Here is a 16,425-nt window from a genome sequence, read left to right on the forward strand (position 1 = left end):
ATCTTGGTGAGTTAAAATGTTGGGTTGGATCTGAGAAGGTGACATTTAATAGGGACAAAAGGAAAGTCACATGCTTGGGTTAAAATAATTTCACAAATACAACATGGGATCATTGTGGCTGGAAATCTGTTTGTATGAAAAGAGGTCTGGAATTTTTATTGACTGATGAGGTTGCACAAGTCTACACAGTTGGCTAGTGATTGTTATAGAACTTGACCCTGGAAGTCAAATCCCAGCCTTGACCTTTTTCTCCTGTCCCACACTGCTGGTTGGCTTGTACCTTAGCAGAAGGGGCTGAATTATATTAATAAAGCCGAATTGTTTTTCTTCTTCCCTCCTCTTCATGTCACATTACCCAGATGCCTTGGACCACCTGTTCTCCTCCTTTATTCTTGGAGTTGGCCCTTCTTACCGAGGCAGATACCTCTACATGCACAAGATTCCATTCCATCCCATCTCCTCCAAAAGATTTTCCCCTATGACTCCTACCCTCTCGCTTCTCTTCAATCGCACCCTGTTCACTGGCTGATTTCCTGCTGTAAGCCCATGTCTTCCCCATTCTCAGCCCTCTTCATTTGATCTCCCCATCCTAGCTAGGTACAGTCCTGTATCTCTCCTCCTTTTTATGGCTAAGCTCCATAAGAAGACTGTTTCCTTAGGGCATCTCCACTCCCTCTTCTCTCACTGTCTTCTAAGACCTCTGCCTTCTGGCTTATGACCTCATCACACAGCTGAACCTCCTGTCTCCAAAGTTACCAATGACCTCTCAGTGGTCCAAGCTGGCAGCCTCTGTTCAGTTCCCGGCAGCCTCTGTTCAGTTCCCGGCAGCCTCTGACACAGTCGATTGTGCTCTTCTGGTCCTCTCTCTTCTCTGTCCCGGTTCTCCTACCTGTCTGACTGCTCTTCACTCTCCTTAACTGGATCTTCTTCAGGTTGTGCCCCTTTTCTCCAGTGTTGTGTTGCTTGGTGATCTCATTGGTTCTCATCATTCTCTCTGTGAATGATTCTCAGATTTATCCTGCCTTAATCTCTCTTCTGGCCTCCAGTCTTGTATCAACTGCCCACTGGATGTCTTGAACTGCCTGTTCTATTTCAGACCAAACATATCCAAAACAGAATTCCTCTTTCCTCTGAAGCTTCCCTTCTTCCCAGTTTTTGCTATTACTGTCAAGGGCACCACCATCCTTCTAGTCACTCGGTTACCCAGGTATCCACCTTAGCTCCTCAATCTCACATTGCATAACCAATGAGCAGCCGAGCCCTGTTATGTCTACTTTCCCTATGCCTCTTGTCTCTACCCCTGGTATTGTTGTATCACCTCCTACCTGGACTGTTGTAATAGCCTGCTAGTTAGTCTCTTGTCTCTAGTCTCTCCCCATGTCAGTCGATCCTCCAAAGCGATTTCCTGGAGGTACAGGTTTGATCGTGCTCCACCCCACCCTCTGCCCTTGCCTACTCAATAAACCAGAAGTAAAGCCTGGTCTTCAGCTTTTCAAGCCTTTCACAACCACAGTCTATCTTACTTTCCAGTCTTCTCGCACCTTACTCTCCTCTACATGTTCTGTGATACAATGGCACCAGCCTTACTACCGTTTCTTGCCATAACGCTCTACACCCGCACTCTACACATTGTCTTGGATGGCCCTGAGCTTAGCACCCTTTCCCTCCTCAAGGTCCTGACTTCCCAGGCTTTCTTTCAACTCATCTCAGATCCTGCCTTCTTCAGGAAAGGCCTTTTCCTGATTTCCCATCATGCACCTGCCTTGATGGCTCCCGTTTACTCTGTATAGGCTTTGTTGGTCCATGATTGTCTGCATGTTGTCTTGGGGGTCAGTCATAGGCACTGACCAATTTTTCCTCTCGTAGCCGAATTATGCTCCCTGATCTTCCTAGATTTTTGTAGATCAACAGACTCTCTGCTGCTCACACTGGGTGCTCTTCTTTCCTAGTACCTAGTACCAATCTGTTAGTGATATTAACTTTGTAGATCATTATTACCTAGAAGTGTTTCCTGACATTTCTGTTTGAGAGGCAGTGCGGTATAGTGGTTAGTGAACTGGTTTCAGAGCTAAGATGACCTGGGTTCAAGCCTGGTCTCTGATGCACACTGGCTATGTTCTTCTGAGCAGGTAACTCAGGCTCTCAGGCTATACATGAGAGATTATTTGCTGGTCTTCAGTGGGGGTGGGGGAGAGTTCTGTCCTTTGCTGTTCCTCTCCACTCCCACTGACAAGTACCTCTTAGTCATTACAGCAGATGCCCAGGGCAGGCAACCATTCACGATGAGAGCACAAGCTTCCTCACATTTCTACCTCTGTCAGGGGTCAGAGACTGAACTCACCTTCAGCTTCTCCGACGTGAATGAGTTGCACAATGTGTAGTTGGACCAGGTCCGGTTACTCTCAGGATGTTGGAACCAATTGCCATGTTCATCACAGTACTTAGAAGCCTGTTCTATAAATATGAAACAGAATAGGAACAAATTAGTCCCCAGAAACCCAGGAAGGGGCTGCTGACGGCTCCAAGGGGCACCCCAAGTATGATTGCTTGTTAACTGTCCAGAGGTGAGGCGGGCAGAGACACCGTCCTCTGCTCCCTGGCCACAGAGACTTTGGGATTGGCACCAGGGATGGCAGCATTGCTGATCAGGGCTTTCTTTAGGACTATCCTGTTTTAGAACAAAGACAGGGAACCCAGAAGGAATATGGCCTCTTTTCTACTTGAACCTGTAACCATTCCCCTTCCTTCAGGAAGGAACTCTGGAGGTTGGCCTCCGTGCAAAGGCTTTACTCTGCTTCCCAATGCTTTGGTTGTCCTGGGGATTCAGTGGGGCTCATTGTGGGGTCCCTGCCTTTGAGACCCTCATGAAAGTCAGGCACCTGCTTGAACCCTGTCGTGGCTGATGATAGACAAAACACTCAGTTTTCCTGGCTGAGAAGTTGAGAGGAGGCTGAGGGTGGGATGGGGTGGGTGTGGGCCAAGAGGCCACCATGATGACAGGATGCAGTCTCAGACAGTGTCTGGGATGGGGATGTTCTGCTTTCTCACAGATGTAAACAGTACAGAGCAGGCAAAGGCTTGGAGATTGGGAGCCTCCGGGGTTAGCTCCTTTCAGAGGAGCTGAATGGAAGCCAGCAAGGGCCAGCCTGCCCCAGGTATCTCTGCCTCTTTTCTCCTCTCTGTGTCTTTGCCTCTCAGCAAAGGAAAAGCAGTGTGTTTCTTTTCTCCTGCCAGGTCTGTCCTAGTCCCCCTCACCATCCTGTTGGCAGCTGCCCACCCAGGGAGACTCTGGGATGGAGGGCCCAGCCACTTTTCACCTTCTGTGTCATGGTCACATCTGAATCTCTCCAGCCCAGAATTGGCAGAGGCCTCAGGATATCTGGTCTGACTCTGACCTTAGCCAGTATCTCCTCTACAAGGTGCCCACCTGGTGTGCCCAGCTCCCAAATCTGCTTCCCTTTCCCTCAGCCTGAAGGCTCCCAAGTCTAACTGGCTAAATATAGTAGTGGGAAGGAATCCTTTACCTGTTGGGTCAAAGTCAGGGAAGTAGTCAGGACAGTTCTGCACAGAGACCTTCCCAGCAGGTGTATCATCCCAGCAGAGCCAGCCATCCCAGGTGCGGTTACAGAACAGACCTAGTAAGGCAGAAAGAACACGCATCCAGGAACCACCTGAAGCCCCTGAACTTTTCTCCTCAGGGAAGATGATGGAAGTGGCCAAGGGTTGGGGCTGAGACATCATTTTCTGGAGGGGCCCCAGCAAAGACTTCCTACGGCTCCTCATCAGAACCAGGCATGGACTGGGCCCAAGAGAGTCCCCGTGAATGCCTAACCACACGGGCCAGTATGGCTCTTTCCACCCTGGGCTGCCCCTTCCCCTAGGAATTTGGGCAGATTGGGGTCAGGCTGGCTTCAAGGGTGAATGGGAAGGATCCAAGTGACCTCTATTCCAGCTCTGATGACCTCCAAGGAGCCCCCACTACAGCACAGGGGCCTCTTCTTAGAGCCTAGTGAGGAGGAGCTAATCAGTTCTCAGGCACTACCCCGCTCTGGGATAACCCTTGTGTTTGGGGGAATTTTCCTTCTCTTGACCCTGAATGGGCCTCTTTGTGATGTCTCCCCAGTTGTACTCTCTGGCACCAAGCACAGCAAGGCTTTCAGGTACTGTCCCCCCCAACCCTCTGCCACAAAGGAGCCATGTTAAGCCAAATTGAAGGTGGGGGAAGTTGAGTCACTGTTCAAGGTTACACAGATGGGAAGAGGTCTAAACCCAATTTTTCTTGACCCCAAATTTCAGTCTCTTGAGTCCAGCTCTGGCTGACCCTGGATGTGAGTCAGTTTCTAGCCTCACTCTGTCTGCCTCTGCTGTTTTTCTGTCCATCTATCTATCTGTCTCTCTCTGTGTGTCTCCCCTTTCCCCCAACAAATGGCTTGAATCAGATTGGCAGAAATTTGTCAATCTGGATTGTGTTGAAAAATGAAAGGAGATAATTTGGAGCTACAGATTAGGGTCTGCAAAGATGCTGCCCAAACCTATGGATCTGCCCAGGGCGTCAACAGGGCTGAGAGTGCTGTGTGAAGGGTTCCCAATCATGGCCCCACAGACAAGAGAGGAGACTCATGGCCTGCTGCTTCCTCTTGGCTGGAGCTGCTCTTTGCAAAGCTGCTCTACTTGTATACCTTGGGCCAAGGGGCAGAACGGCTTGGCCCAAGGAAGCCTGGAGACACCCCAACCTCTCAGAGATCTGCCCCAACCCTGCCCTCTCAAAGGTAAGCTGGGCCCAGGATTCCAGTCACTACATCACAGGATTCATGTAGTCTGGAAGGAGGCTTCTTGTTACTGTATCTATCTGGGAGATATCTGAGGAAAGGGAAGGACAGCCTTAGGGATCTCAGCCCAACATCTCAGGCCTGGACTCACAGAGAACTTGGGGCAGCATGGTGGGAGGGAGGCCCCTTCCTGATCTCACAACTTCTTGGCCCCAGGGAAGCTGGCGGAATGACAGGGTCTGGCCCAAGGTCCCTCCTCCCCTCTGCTGTGCACCTTGCCAGGGTTACCTGTTTTTTTGTAGGGAGGTTTGCTGTTCATTCGCTCAAAGCACTTGAATTGGGCGTCCACGATCTTCTGGCGCTCTGGAGAGGTGTCTGTGATAAACTCGGGCTCCAGGGTTGGCTCTGTGTCATTAAGAGCAAAGACCAGGCCAGAAGACAGAGTCTGCATAAAAAGGAAAAGTGGTTAGTTAGAACCAGGGGCTGGGCATAGCTGGACAGAAGGGCAGAAAAGGTTTAGGTGACCTCAATGCCCCCTCTTCCTTCCAATATCTGCTGAGGATGTTCCAAGCCAAGGGGACACCAAAGCAGCTGGCTCATGGCTCCCCTGGCAGGTGGCATAGAAACATAATTACCCAAGAAGGTGTAACCTGCCTCCTCTCTCAGGGGCTGCACTTTCAGGTCCCAACTTGACCAGGATGGGGAGCTGCTTGGTCTATGACACTTGGGCCAGTTGAGAAGACAGCTACTCCTCATGTGGGTGTTGGAGGTACTGCCAGAGGCAGTTCTGGGAAGTGATGAGTGAGGGAGAGCAAGGCCAGGTGGGCTGGACTGGAGTGAGTGCAGAAATGATCCTTACTGTGGGTGGAGATGCAGGATGGAGTCAGTGTGGGGGGCATTGTGAAGACTTTACACACCCCTAAAGAAGACTTTCTGTTTCATCTTAGAGGTGACAGGAAGCCACTGAAACTTGTTCAAGACAAGGCGGAGATATGGTCAGACCTGAATTTGGGAGGGGGGGGGGTCACTGTGGTGGTTGAGGAGAGCTTGCCTGGCTTCAGCTATTGCCCCAGCATCATCTACTCACACACTCACCCAACTCACATCCACACAGTCCGCTCCCCATCCTTATATTCACATATATCTATCTTTGAAAATGAACTATGATAATCAGATCTATTAAGGGTTATAAAGGTGGATTATGCTAAAGTAAAAATGAAGATATTAATAATGTGCAGGATGTATGGAGGTGGGGCAGGAAGACCTCTCCAGTAAGCTGTTGTCATAGTCCAGACATGAGGTGACGAGGGTCTGCACCAGGGTGTCAGAGGAGAGAAGGGGGCGTATTGAGAGATGCGGCAGAGGCAAAATCGACAAGCTTTGGCACTATATTGTGTATGGGGATGAACGTTGGGGAAGAGTCCAGGATGACCCCTAGGTTGGGATCCCGAGAGACTGGGAGGATGGAGAATAGGGGAGGTGGCAGGGGTAGGGTTTAGAGGGAGAGATAATGAGTTCAGCTCTAATACACTCTGTGGACCTTAAAGTAGGTTATATGCAGCAGTTATGCCTAAGATAACACTTGCTTGAGTGGTACATCTTGTTGCTATCTCTGCAACCAGGCTGCTGAGACGCAGTCTTTCTTTGGATTCCTCCTGCCTCTCTGCCCATGTTCTAATGTGACAACAAAATTACTTTTTGTTCTTGCTCTGGCTACATTTCCATGAGAAGTGTTCTTCCTTTGGTCCATTCTGCTAAAGGCTCTTTGAAAATCAGTACCACAATGTTGGTAATCACACCCATGAGAGTGTGGCTGGATGTAGTCAGGTGTTAAAACCCTCAACATTAATTGAATTTGGGCTCATATTAAATGTGACCTGAAATTTCATAATCCACAGGAAACAGAACTTGGCATTACTGAAACTCACATTAATTGTGACCCAGTTGTATGTGTGAGTGTGTGCATGAGCGTAAATGTGGCACAAGCGTGTATGTATATGGAGTGATGCATGTCAATGAGTGAGTATGTGGGAGGCTGTGTTTATGTGGGGCTACATGGGTGTATCTGGACATTATTACATTTAAGACTGTTTAGGGGGGGTGGCATGTATATGGGCACAAGTGTGTATGTGAATGTACATGGAAGCTTGTGAATATGTATGAGTGTGTGTATGTGTGTGCTCATGTAAGTATACGTGTATGGGAGGCTGTGTACATGTGTATGTGTGTGAGGGCATGGGAGGGGTCCATGGCAGTGCATGGGCATGCGTACATGTAAGAGGGCATAGGATGGGGAGGCTATGAATGGTTTAATGGTTTAAATCACACAGTACTTAGATAAATGCATCACAACGATCTTTCTACCAAGACGTTCTGGTCATACAGAAGCTGGGGCGGGGGGCAGATCCCTGACAAGAGCAATCAGACCCATTTACCAGAGAGAAGGAACTTGAGTCACGCTGCTCTTGGGGCTGCCTGGTAGAGGGCACATTTAGCCCTTATCAGTCCCCTCCCCATCAGAACTGCAGGAGCTTGGCCCCAAACCAGATTCTATGCATGATGAAGTGGAGCCAGAAGCTGGCTGCGATGCCTTCATTGCCTTGTTCCTGAGCATGGTGAAGGGCTGGGAATCCCTCAGGAGACTCTGACCCTGCCCTGCCCGAGGCTGTCTGGGTCTTCAGCAGAGAGCCCTTCAATGGTGTCCCATGCAGTGGTTTAGCAGTGGAATGCATGATGTCACCCCCCAAAACTCCAGTCAATGACGTCATGCCTATGACCGCCAAGACGCTGTCTGACTGTAGGGGCCACAGGGAGCCATCTGGTTGGAAGTGTCAATGGGAACTAGGCAGTGGGTCCCAGTGTACCACAGAGAGTGCTGAGTTGATGCCAGGATTCTTAGGGAACAGGTCAGCATCCCAGGTGTTCTCCCAAAAGTTTGTGAAGTCATCTGCCATGGGGTTGGAGGCAGAAGCCCAGGACTGTTCCAAAGGCAACCTGGTTGTGTGGTCCTGTCATCAGGTTCATTGAGGACACTGTGCCCATCAGCCTCTGCCATGGGTAGAAGCATGGAGGGTCTCTGGTCATGTATACAGGGACAGCTGTGGCTGTGCGATCCTGGTCCAGTCACTTACATCAAACACTATGAGGATCAGAAAAAATGAAGTCACGTACATCCAGTGCTTTGTGATCTTGACGTGCTCTATGAACATCTGCATTTGATATTATTGTCATCCTTTGAAGCTGAAGATTAGTGTGTGCACCAGTGTGCATGCATGTGTGTACATGGTTGTACCTGTTCATGTACATGCGTGCAATGCGCACAATGTGTATATGTACCTTGCACACACATTATGTACACATGTGCATGCATATGTAAACATTCAGGTGCACATGTGCACACCTGTATGTATATGTGTAACTGTGCATAGGCATGTGCCCACAGGCATCTATGTGTATGCACTTGTGTGCAAGTCTGCACATACCAGGCCAGTGTGCTCATGGGTGTGACAGGAATGCCATACCCATGTACACAATTTTGGTGACGATGAGCTGCAGAGACACAGGACTCTGCTGAGTCATTCCTCTCGGCCTTTTGGATGAAGTGGGATGTTTCTTAAGGTGAGAGGTCTCTCTTCTGTAAAGTCCATTACCAGGAGGTATGGCCACTTGTCCCAGTGTGGAAGCCAAGGTAAATGGGGACAAATTCTTGAGCATGATCAGAGCTGGCATCCATGGGGCACTTTTCAGATGCTAAAATACTCTTCAGATTGGAGAGCACCTCTGGGATTTTGAGACTCTGGAAGGTATGAACCCATTTTACAAATGAGAAAACTGGGGCTCAATGGGGGAGGGACTTGTCAAGGATGACACAGATAGTAGATGTCTGAGGGGAGAGTCAACTACAAGTCTAGTCCTATCATGTCACCACCCCCCTCATTCAATACAATCTGGGGGCTCCCTTTAAGCTCTAGGATCAAATACAAGCTCCTCTTTTTGGCATTCAAAACCTTTTCAAACCTAACTCTCACCCCCTCACCCTGCCTTTTCATCTCCTTTTGAATTCTATCTCCCATGTTCTCTTCCCTCCAGCGACCCAGGCCTCCAGTCCATCTCTTGGCTCCAGGCATTCTCTCTGACCACCTCCCATGCCTGGAATGCTCTCTCCTCATCTCTGCAGACTAGATCCCCAGCCTCAAGTCCCAACTCAAATCTCATCTTTCACGGGAAGCCTTTCCCAACCTCCCCTAGTTCTATTGCCTTTCCTGTTTGTTTCCTATTAATACTGTCCATAGTTTGTTTGTTTATGTCATTAGGCTGTGAGCTCCTCAGGGCTGGTAGATGCTCTGGTTCTCATGGACTCAGGAATCCCAGACTTTCAGAGCAGGAAGGGGTGAACGCCAGCCTCAGCTCATTCAGACCAGACGCAACCTCCGAGAACTAGCTTCATGACCTTGATGACGAGTGTGGCATCTTCAGCCTCTGCTTTGAGATTCCAAGGGGAAAGGAGCCACTGCTTCCCATGTGGCTCCCTCCACTCTGGGAGAGTTCTCCTTGTTGAAAATTCTTGCTGATTTCCACCTCATCCTTGCCTTACTGCAACTCTGTGCACTTCCTTTCCTACCCCAATTGCTCCTGGTTCTGTCAAAGGATGTGGGAAGCAGGAGGCCAAAGAGGATGTGACAGAGGGACTCCAGACCAAGGTGATCTTAATGCCCAAACAGAGTCTTGGAAACCAGTTGTGACATCTGCTATTTTTCCAAGGTGGTACAACTCCATAAACGTGCAAATGACAATGGCGGTGGATATTGGTACAGCCCCTAAGGCTTACTCCAGTGCTTTCCAGCCTCAGTCTCCCAAACCTACCCGAGGCTACAGGAAGACAAGGGCTATAGAGACACATCCGACAAGCCCAAGTACCCACGGTGCAGTGTGGAGATGTCATCTGCCTGAGCTCAAGGCTGAAGGGTCCCCAAGAGGAGTAAAGGAAGCAAAAACCAAAAACTCTGAGCCAGAGGGAGATCCCTGAGCCTCTGAAAGTCCTTTCCTGCACATTGAGATATGGGTGAAATTCTTTCTGATCTTGGAAATACTTAGAACAAGTCAAAAGAAACCCTGCATTCTCAAGCCTGGAACAGCCAGGCCAACTCCTGCGATTCCAAGACAATGGGCCCAAGCTTCTGGAGTTAAAAAGCATCTCCTGCGCTCTGTCTACACCGTCGAGAGCTTTCTGCTACCACAGAGCAGATTCATAGACCCAGCCTGGGAAACAGTGACTGAGCAAGTGACCAGTGTCCTGGAGGAAGCCATGGCCCACAGTGGGGCTCACCTGGCAAGGGCTGACCTTGGCTGCTCTGGGTTCAGCTGCCCCTCCCTTCCCTTTCTCTCTTGGGAAATCTGCAAGAGTGTCCTATCCTCTCACCTTGTCCCCATCTTGGGACATACCCATTCCATTTTGGGCCAGTCAAGCCCTTGCTTTTCCTGATGTTGAAAAGGTTTTCATGGCATAACGATATTTCCCAAGGAACGCCATCACCCAGTGGGTGATGATCATGGGACAAATTGGTACAAAATGATTTGATGCCACGTTCATTACTTTCAAAGTTTGGGCAAAAGTTTGTGTGCACCGCATCTCCTCCACCAACTCTGCAGCGCCCAGGAAAGTGTCCTCATCATCGCTAGGAGAATCTGTGGGAACTCGAGGGCGTCACTGAGAGCAGAGCAAGGAGAAGCTGACCCCATTGGCCAACCTTGGCCAGGCTGCTCTGCCCGGGCGGGACAACTGCTTCAGGCACTAAATTATCCAGATGGCCAGTTGTGCATGGGAAAAGCAAAGACCCAAAGGGTCTGAAGTCAGAGGGCACAAAATGACCAACACTCTCCTGTTCTGTAAAATCTCATCAGCTGAGTGCCGCTGAACAGACTGAGAAAAGTCTGGGAACTAAAAGGGCAGGAAAATGCAAGGAGAGTCTTTACGGAGAAATACCCTGAGGTGTCAGCAGGGCAGGACTTGCTTTGTAAAGAGGCAGCTCAGCCTTTTGGGGCCAGGCTAGCCCCTTCCTTCTGGGGCCAGGCTCATGCAGGTCTAAGGCCAGGCTAGGCCCCTCCTTCTGGGGCCAGGTTCATAACTCCAAGTGCAGTTCTGGGATGATGCTCACAGGTTCCTTCTGGGGCCAGGCTAGCCCCTTCACTCTGGGGCCAGATTCATGTGTTCCTTCTGGGACCAGACTTATAATCTCAAATGCAGTTCTGGGACGATGCTCACAGGTTCCTTCTGGGGTCAGCCTCACCCAATGACCAACAGTTTCAGGAAGGGTTGGAATCTGGACTGGCTGGGAGAAGTGTTGATCTTAGTTGAGGGAATCTAAAATGACATCAGGAATCACAGCCAGCAATTGCAGAGGTTTGCAAAGCATTTTATAGATGTTATCTCCTTTGATGCTGTGAGGGAGGTGCAATTAGGACCCCCATTTTACAGATAAGGAAACTGAGGTTGGGAGAAATTAAATGACTTGCCCAGGGCCATACAGCTTAGAAAGCATCTGGAACTGGATTGGAACTCAGGCGCAGAGTCCACAAGCTGTGTGCTTGGCCTTGTGCTCCTTAACATGGTTAAATAGCAGTGACTTAGATAAAGGTGTAGGTGGCAGGCTTTTCCCATCCGTAAACCACACTGTCATAGGTGCCACCACTATCCTGGTGATCCAGCCTGGTCCCATTGTGTCATCAAGGCCCCTTCAGACATCGCTCCCTTCAGAACATCTCCTGCATGAGTCCTCTCCTCTCCTCAGACGCAGCTTCCAGCTCTGTGCATATCCCTCATCTCATGCCTGGACCATTGCCATCTCTGCAGGGGGCTCTGCCCATCTCATGCCAGTCCTTCCACTTAGCGGTCAATCAGATCTCCCCAAAGCACACGTCTGACTGTCACTCTTCTCTTCAGTGCACTTCGATCCCTTCACACCTGCTAGACTCCAACCACCCAATCTCTATCTCCCAACTCCATCCCCTCCTCTTGTCTCCTGGCTTCCTTCAATACTCAGGTCAAATGCCACCTTGCCCTCTCCAGCTCAGTGCCTTCCCTCTAAGATGATGTCCTGTTTAGACTGAGCCTGGCTCATATGAATGGGGTGATTTGCCACTTGTCTTTCCCCATTAGATGTGAGCTCTTTGAGGGCGGGGCAGCTTTGACCTTTTTTTCTTGGAGCTCCACTGTGTAGCACATAACCAGCTCTTGTTACTTGACTGACTGACATCAGAAAGGAACTTGACAGGTTGGAGAATTGGCCAAGACCAGGAAGATGAAAATCAGGGGGGTGCAATGGAAAGTCTTGCTCTTGGAATCAAAAAATCAGTGTTACAAGTGTGAGACAGGAAGTCCTTACTACACAGCTGTTGTTTGAAAAAGAGACCTGGACATTCCTTGGGCTTCAAGCTCAGCCTGGTGCGGTGGGGACCCAAAAAGCTTCTGTGACCTTGGACTCGGTTCTGGCCACAGTTGGGCATTGTGTTGGAGGGTCCCAGCTTCCCTGACATTTCTTGGACATTTCCCAGCTCTGCTCCCCTCTCCCCGTCCCCATTTTCTGGGCATGTCTATATGTGGTCACTTTATGTATTGTCTCCCCCCATTAGACTGGAGGGCAGGGCACACATTTACTTGTCTTTGTATCTCAAGAGCTTAGCCCACAGTAAGCACTTAACAGATTTTTTTATTCATTCGTTCATTCATTTGTTTGTTCATTCATACATTCATTCGCGTGCAGGAGACATCAGACTAATCCAGCTCTTCCCTGCACTATGATCCCTGTGTGTGGTGACCCACTGAGGCTGGACAACACTGACAATGAAAAGTCTGAAGAGGACATCTCCAAGTAGACTCTGAATGACCACTCTCTGGGTATGTTGTGGGGGCTTTCCAGCAGATCTGGCCTGAACTGAGGGGCTGCTGGGTCCTGCCCAGCTCTGATGTTTTCGGCAGATTATAGTGGTCCTTGCCAGTGCCACTACAGGCTAGCATGACATTTGCCTCACTTTTGAAGGGTGGGGGCCCAGGACCCACCATTTCCTTGTACTTACAGTGAGAAGGACAATGCACAAGAACTTCTCCATGGTGAGTCTATGAGCAGCACTGATTCTCCTGGAAAAGCAGAGACACAGGAGCTGTCAGCAAAACCCACCCCCATGTTTTTGCTCCACCCCACCCCCATCTTTCACTTTGGTGATAGAAGCCCAACTAAAGACCCAGCCAACACAGCCTCCAGGGTGAGTCTGCACCCAGCCCTCCTCAGAGGAGTCCCTGGACACTGTCTGGTCTCTGGGGGCCACACAGGAGAGAAGACAGCAGTCCTGCCCTCCCAGGACTGACTTTTCATTGTCCCAAGGATGGTTCTACATTTGAAAGCACCGATGTCTAGTGGAGGAGGCAGACTAGGCCACCATATCCACTGGAAGATTTCTGGGTCCTGCCTGGGAGGCTGCAGAGTATTTTGGGCAGATGTGGGATCTCATGGAGAGGCTGGTCCTCCTTCCTATGGACTCTTCATGGGTGGATGTGTCTCTCTGAAATCTTCTGACATTCCTGGGTCCATCAGAAGGTACTGATGAGGTACCAGCCTGGGAATGTAGAGGTCAAATCAATCTCTGCCTTGGAGGAGCTTACCTGGGGCTGGGAGCAGGGAGCCCATGCCAGAGGTGTGCACCAAAGATACAGAATGAATACCAGTGGGGGGTGAGGGAGCAGGAACCAGAGGAGATTATTATAGATAAAATTAGCACCAGGCTCTTATAGTGACAGGGAGTAATGTCAGATATACATCCCTCCCTTTGCCCCTGCTGACTGGGTAGCAGTGAGTAAGGCATTGGAGATCTCCCAGTCTTTGGGAGAGGGAGCTTCTCCTTTAGACAGAGGCAGGGTGGCCCAGTCCCTGAGCTGTGGTGGGATGGGCTGGGGGATTGTCCAGGTGACCACCGCTAACCCAAACCCTTCTCTTCTCACTGGAGTCTCACGTCAAAGAACTGGGGTGACTCAGCCTGAGACCCAGACCTACATGTCCACCTGCCTGCTGGATTTCTGGCAAGAATTGTCCCTGTTCAGTTCTTTTCAGTTTTGTCTGATTGTCTGTGACCCCTTTTGGAGTTTCTTGGTAGAGATACTGGAGGGGTTTGCCACGTCCTTCTTCAGCTCATTTTACAGATGAGGAAACAGAGGCAATCAGGGTTAAGTGACTTGCCCAGGGTCACACAGCTACTGTGCCTGAGGCTGGACTTGAACTCGGGTTTTCCTGACTCCAGGCCTAGTTGTCCTATGACATCTCAAAATCCATGCCTGACATCGCTATTCATCCTAACAACAGCTGATGTTAAAGGCAGAGAAGTGACACACATCCACACATGCTGGTAGGACCACAGGAACTCCACGCATGCTCTGAGGCTTGGCTGGCAGACCATGAAGCGCAGTTCTGAGTCAGGGGAGCCTGGGATCTCTCCTTGTTGGAATTTTCTTCCCTTGCTAACTGAGCTGAGTCTCTTCTTTTGGTCCAGCATTGCACTTAAGAACACCAGGGGACCAGCCTGCGTTAGGCCTGGCCCAGAGCATCAGAGGTGGCTGGACTCACCCTTGTCAGTCTCTAGAGCCCACCTCTCCCCCAATCTGCTTCGTTTCCACCCAAATCTTTACCATTAAGCTCAGGTGAGTCAACATTCATCCAGACAGCTCCCATCTTTGACCTCTCTAATGCCAAAAATCTTTCTTTTTTTTTTTTATTTAACTTTTAACGTTTATTTTCACAAAATTTTGGGTTACAAATTTTCTCCCCTTTTATCCCCTCCCCCCCCAACCCCAAGCATTCTAATTGCCCCTGTGACCAATCTGCTCTCTCTTCTATCCTCCCTCTCTGCCCTTGTCTTCATCTTCTCTTTTGTCCTGTAGGGCCAGATAGCTTTCTTTACCCCTTAACCTGTATTTCTTCTTTCCTAGTGGTAAGAACATTACAGTTGATCCTAACACTTTGAGTTCCAACTTCTTTAGCTCCCTCCCTCTCCACTCCTTCCCTTTGGAAGACAAGCAATTCAATATAGGCCAAATCTGTGTAGTTTTGCAAATGATTTCCATACTAGATGTGTTGTATAGGACTAACTATATTTCCCTCCATCCTATCCTGTCCCCCATTACTTCTATTCTCTTATGATCCTTTCCCTCCCCATGAGTGTCGACCTTGAATTGCACTCTCCTCCCCATGCCCTCCCCTCTATCCTTCCCCCCACCCTGCTTGTGTCCTTGTCCCCCACTCTCCTGTATTGTGAGATAGGTTTTCCTATCAAAATGAGTGTGCATTTTATTCTTTCCTTTAGTGGAATGTGATGAGAGTAGACCTCATGTTTTTCTCTCGCCTCCCCTCTTTATCCCTCCACTAATAAGTCTTTTGCTTGCCTCTTTTATGAGAGATAATTTGCCCCATTCAATTTCTCCCTTTCTCCTCCCAATATATTTCTCTCTCACTGCTTGATTTCATTTTTTTTTAAGATATGATCCCATCCTCTTCAATTCACTCTGTGCACTCTGTCTCTATGTATGTGTGCATGTGTGCATGTGTGTGTGTGTACTCCCACCCAGTACCCAGATACTGAAATGTTTCAAGAGTTACAAATATTGTCTTTCCATGTAGGAATGTAAACAGTTCAACTTTAGTAAGTCCCTTATAACTTCTCTTTGCTGTTCACCTTTTCATGGTTCTCTTCATTCTTGTGTTTGAAAGTCAAATTTTCTTTTCAGCTCTGGTCTTTTCATCAAGAAAATTTGAAAATCCTCTATTTCATTGAAAGACCATTTTTTCTCCTGAAGTATTATACTCAGTTTTGCTGAGTGATTCTTGGTTTTAGTCCTAGTTCCTTTGACTTCTGGAATATCCTATTCCATGCCCTTCGATCCCTTAATGTAGAGGGTGCTAGATCTTGTGTTATCCTGATTGTATTTCCACAATACTTGAATTGTTTCTTTCTAGCTGCTTGCAATATTTTCTCCTTGACCTGGGAACTCTGGAATTTGGCCACAATGTTCCTAGGAGTTTCTCTTTTTGGATCTCTTTTAAGCGGTGTTCTGTGGATTCCTTGAATATTTATTTTGCCCTCTGGTTCTAGAATCTCAGGGCAGTTTTCCTTGATTATTTCATGGAAGATGATGTCTAGGCTCTTCTTTTTATCATGGTTTTCAGGTAGTCCCAGAATTTTTACATTGTCTCTCCTGAATCTATTTTCCAGGTCAGTTATTTTTCCAATAAGATATTTCACATTATCTTCCATTTTTCCAATCTTCTTGCTATGTTCTGTGATATCTGTCTTTCTCACAAAGTCCTTAGCGTCCACCTGTGCCATTCTAGTTTTGAAAGAACTATTTTCTTCAGTGAGCTTTTGAATCTCCTTTTCCATTTGGCTAATTCTGCTTTTGAAAGCATTCTTCTCCTCATTGGCTTTTTGAACCTCTTTTGCCAATTGAGTTAGGCTAGTTTTCAAGGTGTTAATTTCTTCAACATTTTTTTGGGTCTCCTTTAGCAGGGAGCTGATTGGCTTTTCATGCTTCTCTTTCATCCCTCTCATTTCACTTCCCAGTTTTTCCTCCACCTCTCTAACTTGATTTTCAAAATTCTTTTTGAGCTCTTCCATG

The 16,425-nt window shown here is 48.7% G+C and overlaps 1 protein-coding gene across 1 annotated transcript in view; it reads right to left on the reverse strand.

The window, feature by feature from the left end:
* CALCR (calcitonin receptor) overlaps positions 1-16,425 on the reverse strand; it is a 137,077-nt gene that overhangs the window by 38,055 nt on the left and 82,597 nt on the right. The window contains exons 3-6 of the mRNA XM_072599304.1: positions 12,843-12,903; positions 5,058-5,214; positions 3,525-3,635; positions 2,342-2,454 (exon numbers count right to left, since the gene is read on the reverse strand). Of these exons, the coding sequence (XP_072455405.1) occupies positions 2,342-2,454; positions 3,525-3,635; positions 5,058-5,214; positions 12,843-12,875 (414 nt within the window). The 5' untranslated portion in view covers positions 12,876-12,903. The remainder of the gene's footprint in view (positions 1-2,341; positions 2,455-3,524; positions 3,636-5,057; positions 5,215-12,842; positions 12,904-16,425) is intronic.

The sequence above is a fragment of the Notamacropus eugenii genome, chromosome 3, assembly GCF_028372415.1.
Source record: "Notamacropus eugenii isolate mMacEug1 chromosome 3, mMacEug1.pri_v2, whole genome shotgun sequence".
In the NCBI taxonomy this organism is placed as follows: domain Eukaryota; kingdom Metazoa; phylum Chordata; class Mammalia; order Diprotodontia; family Macropodidae; genus Notamacropus; species Notamacropus eugenii.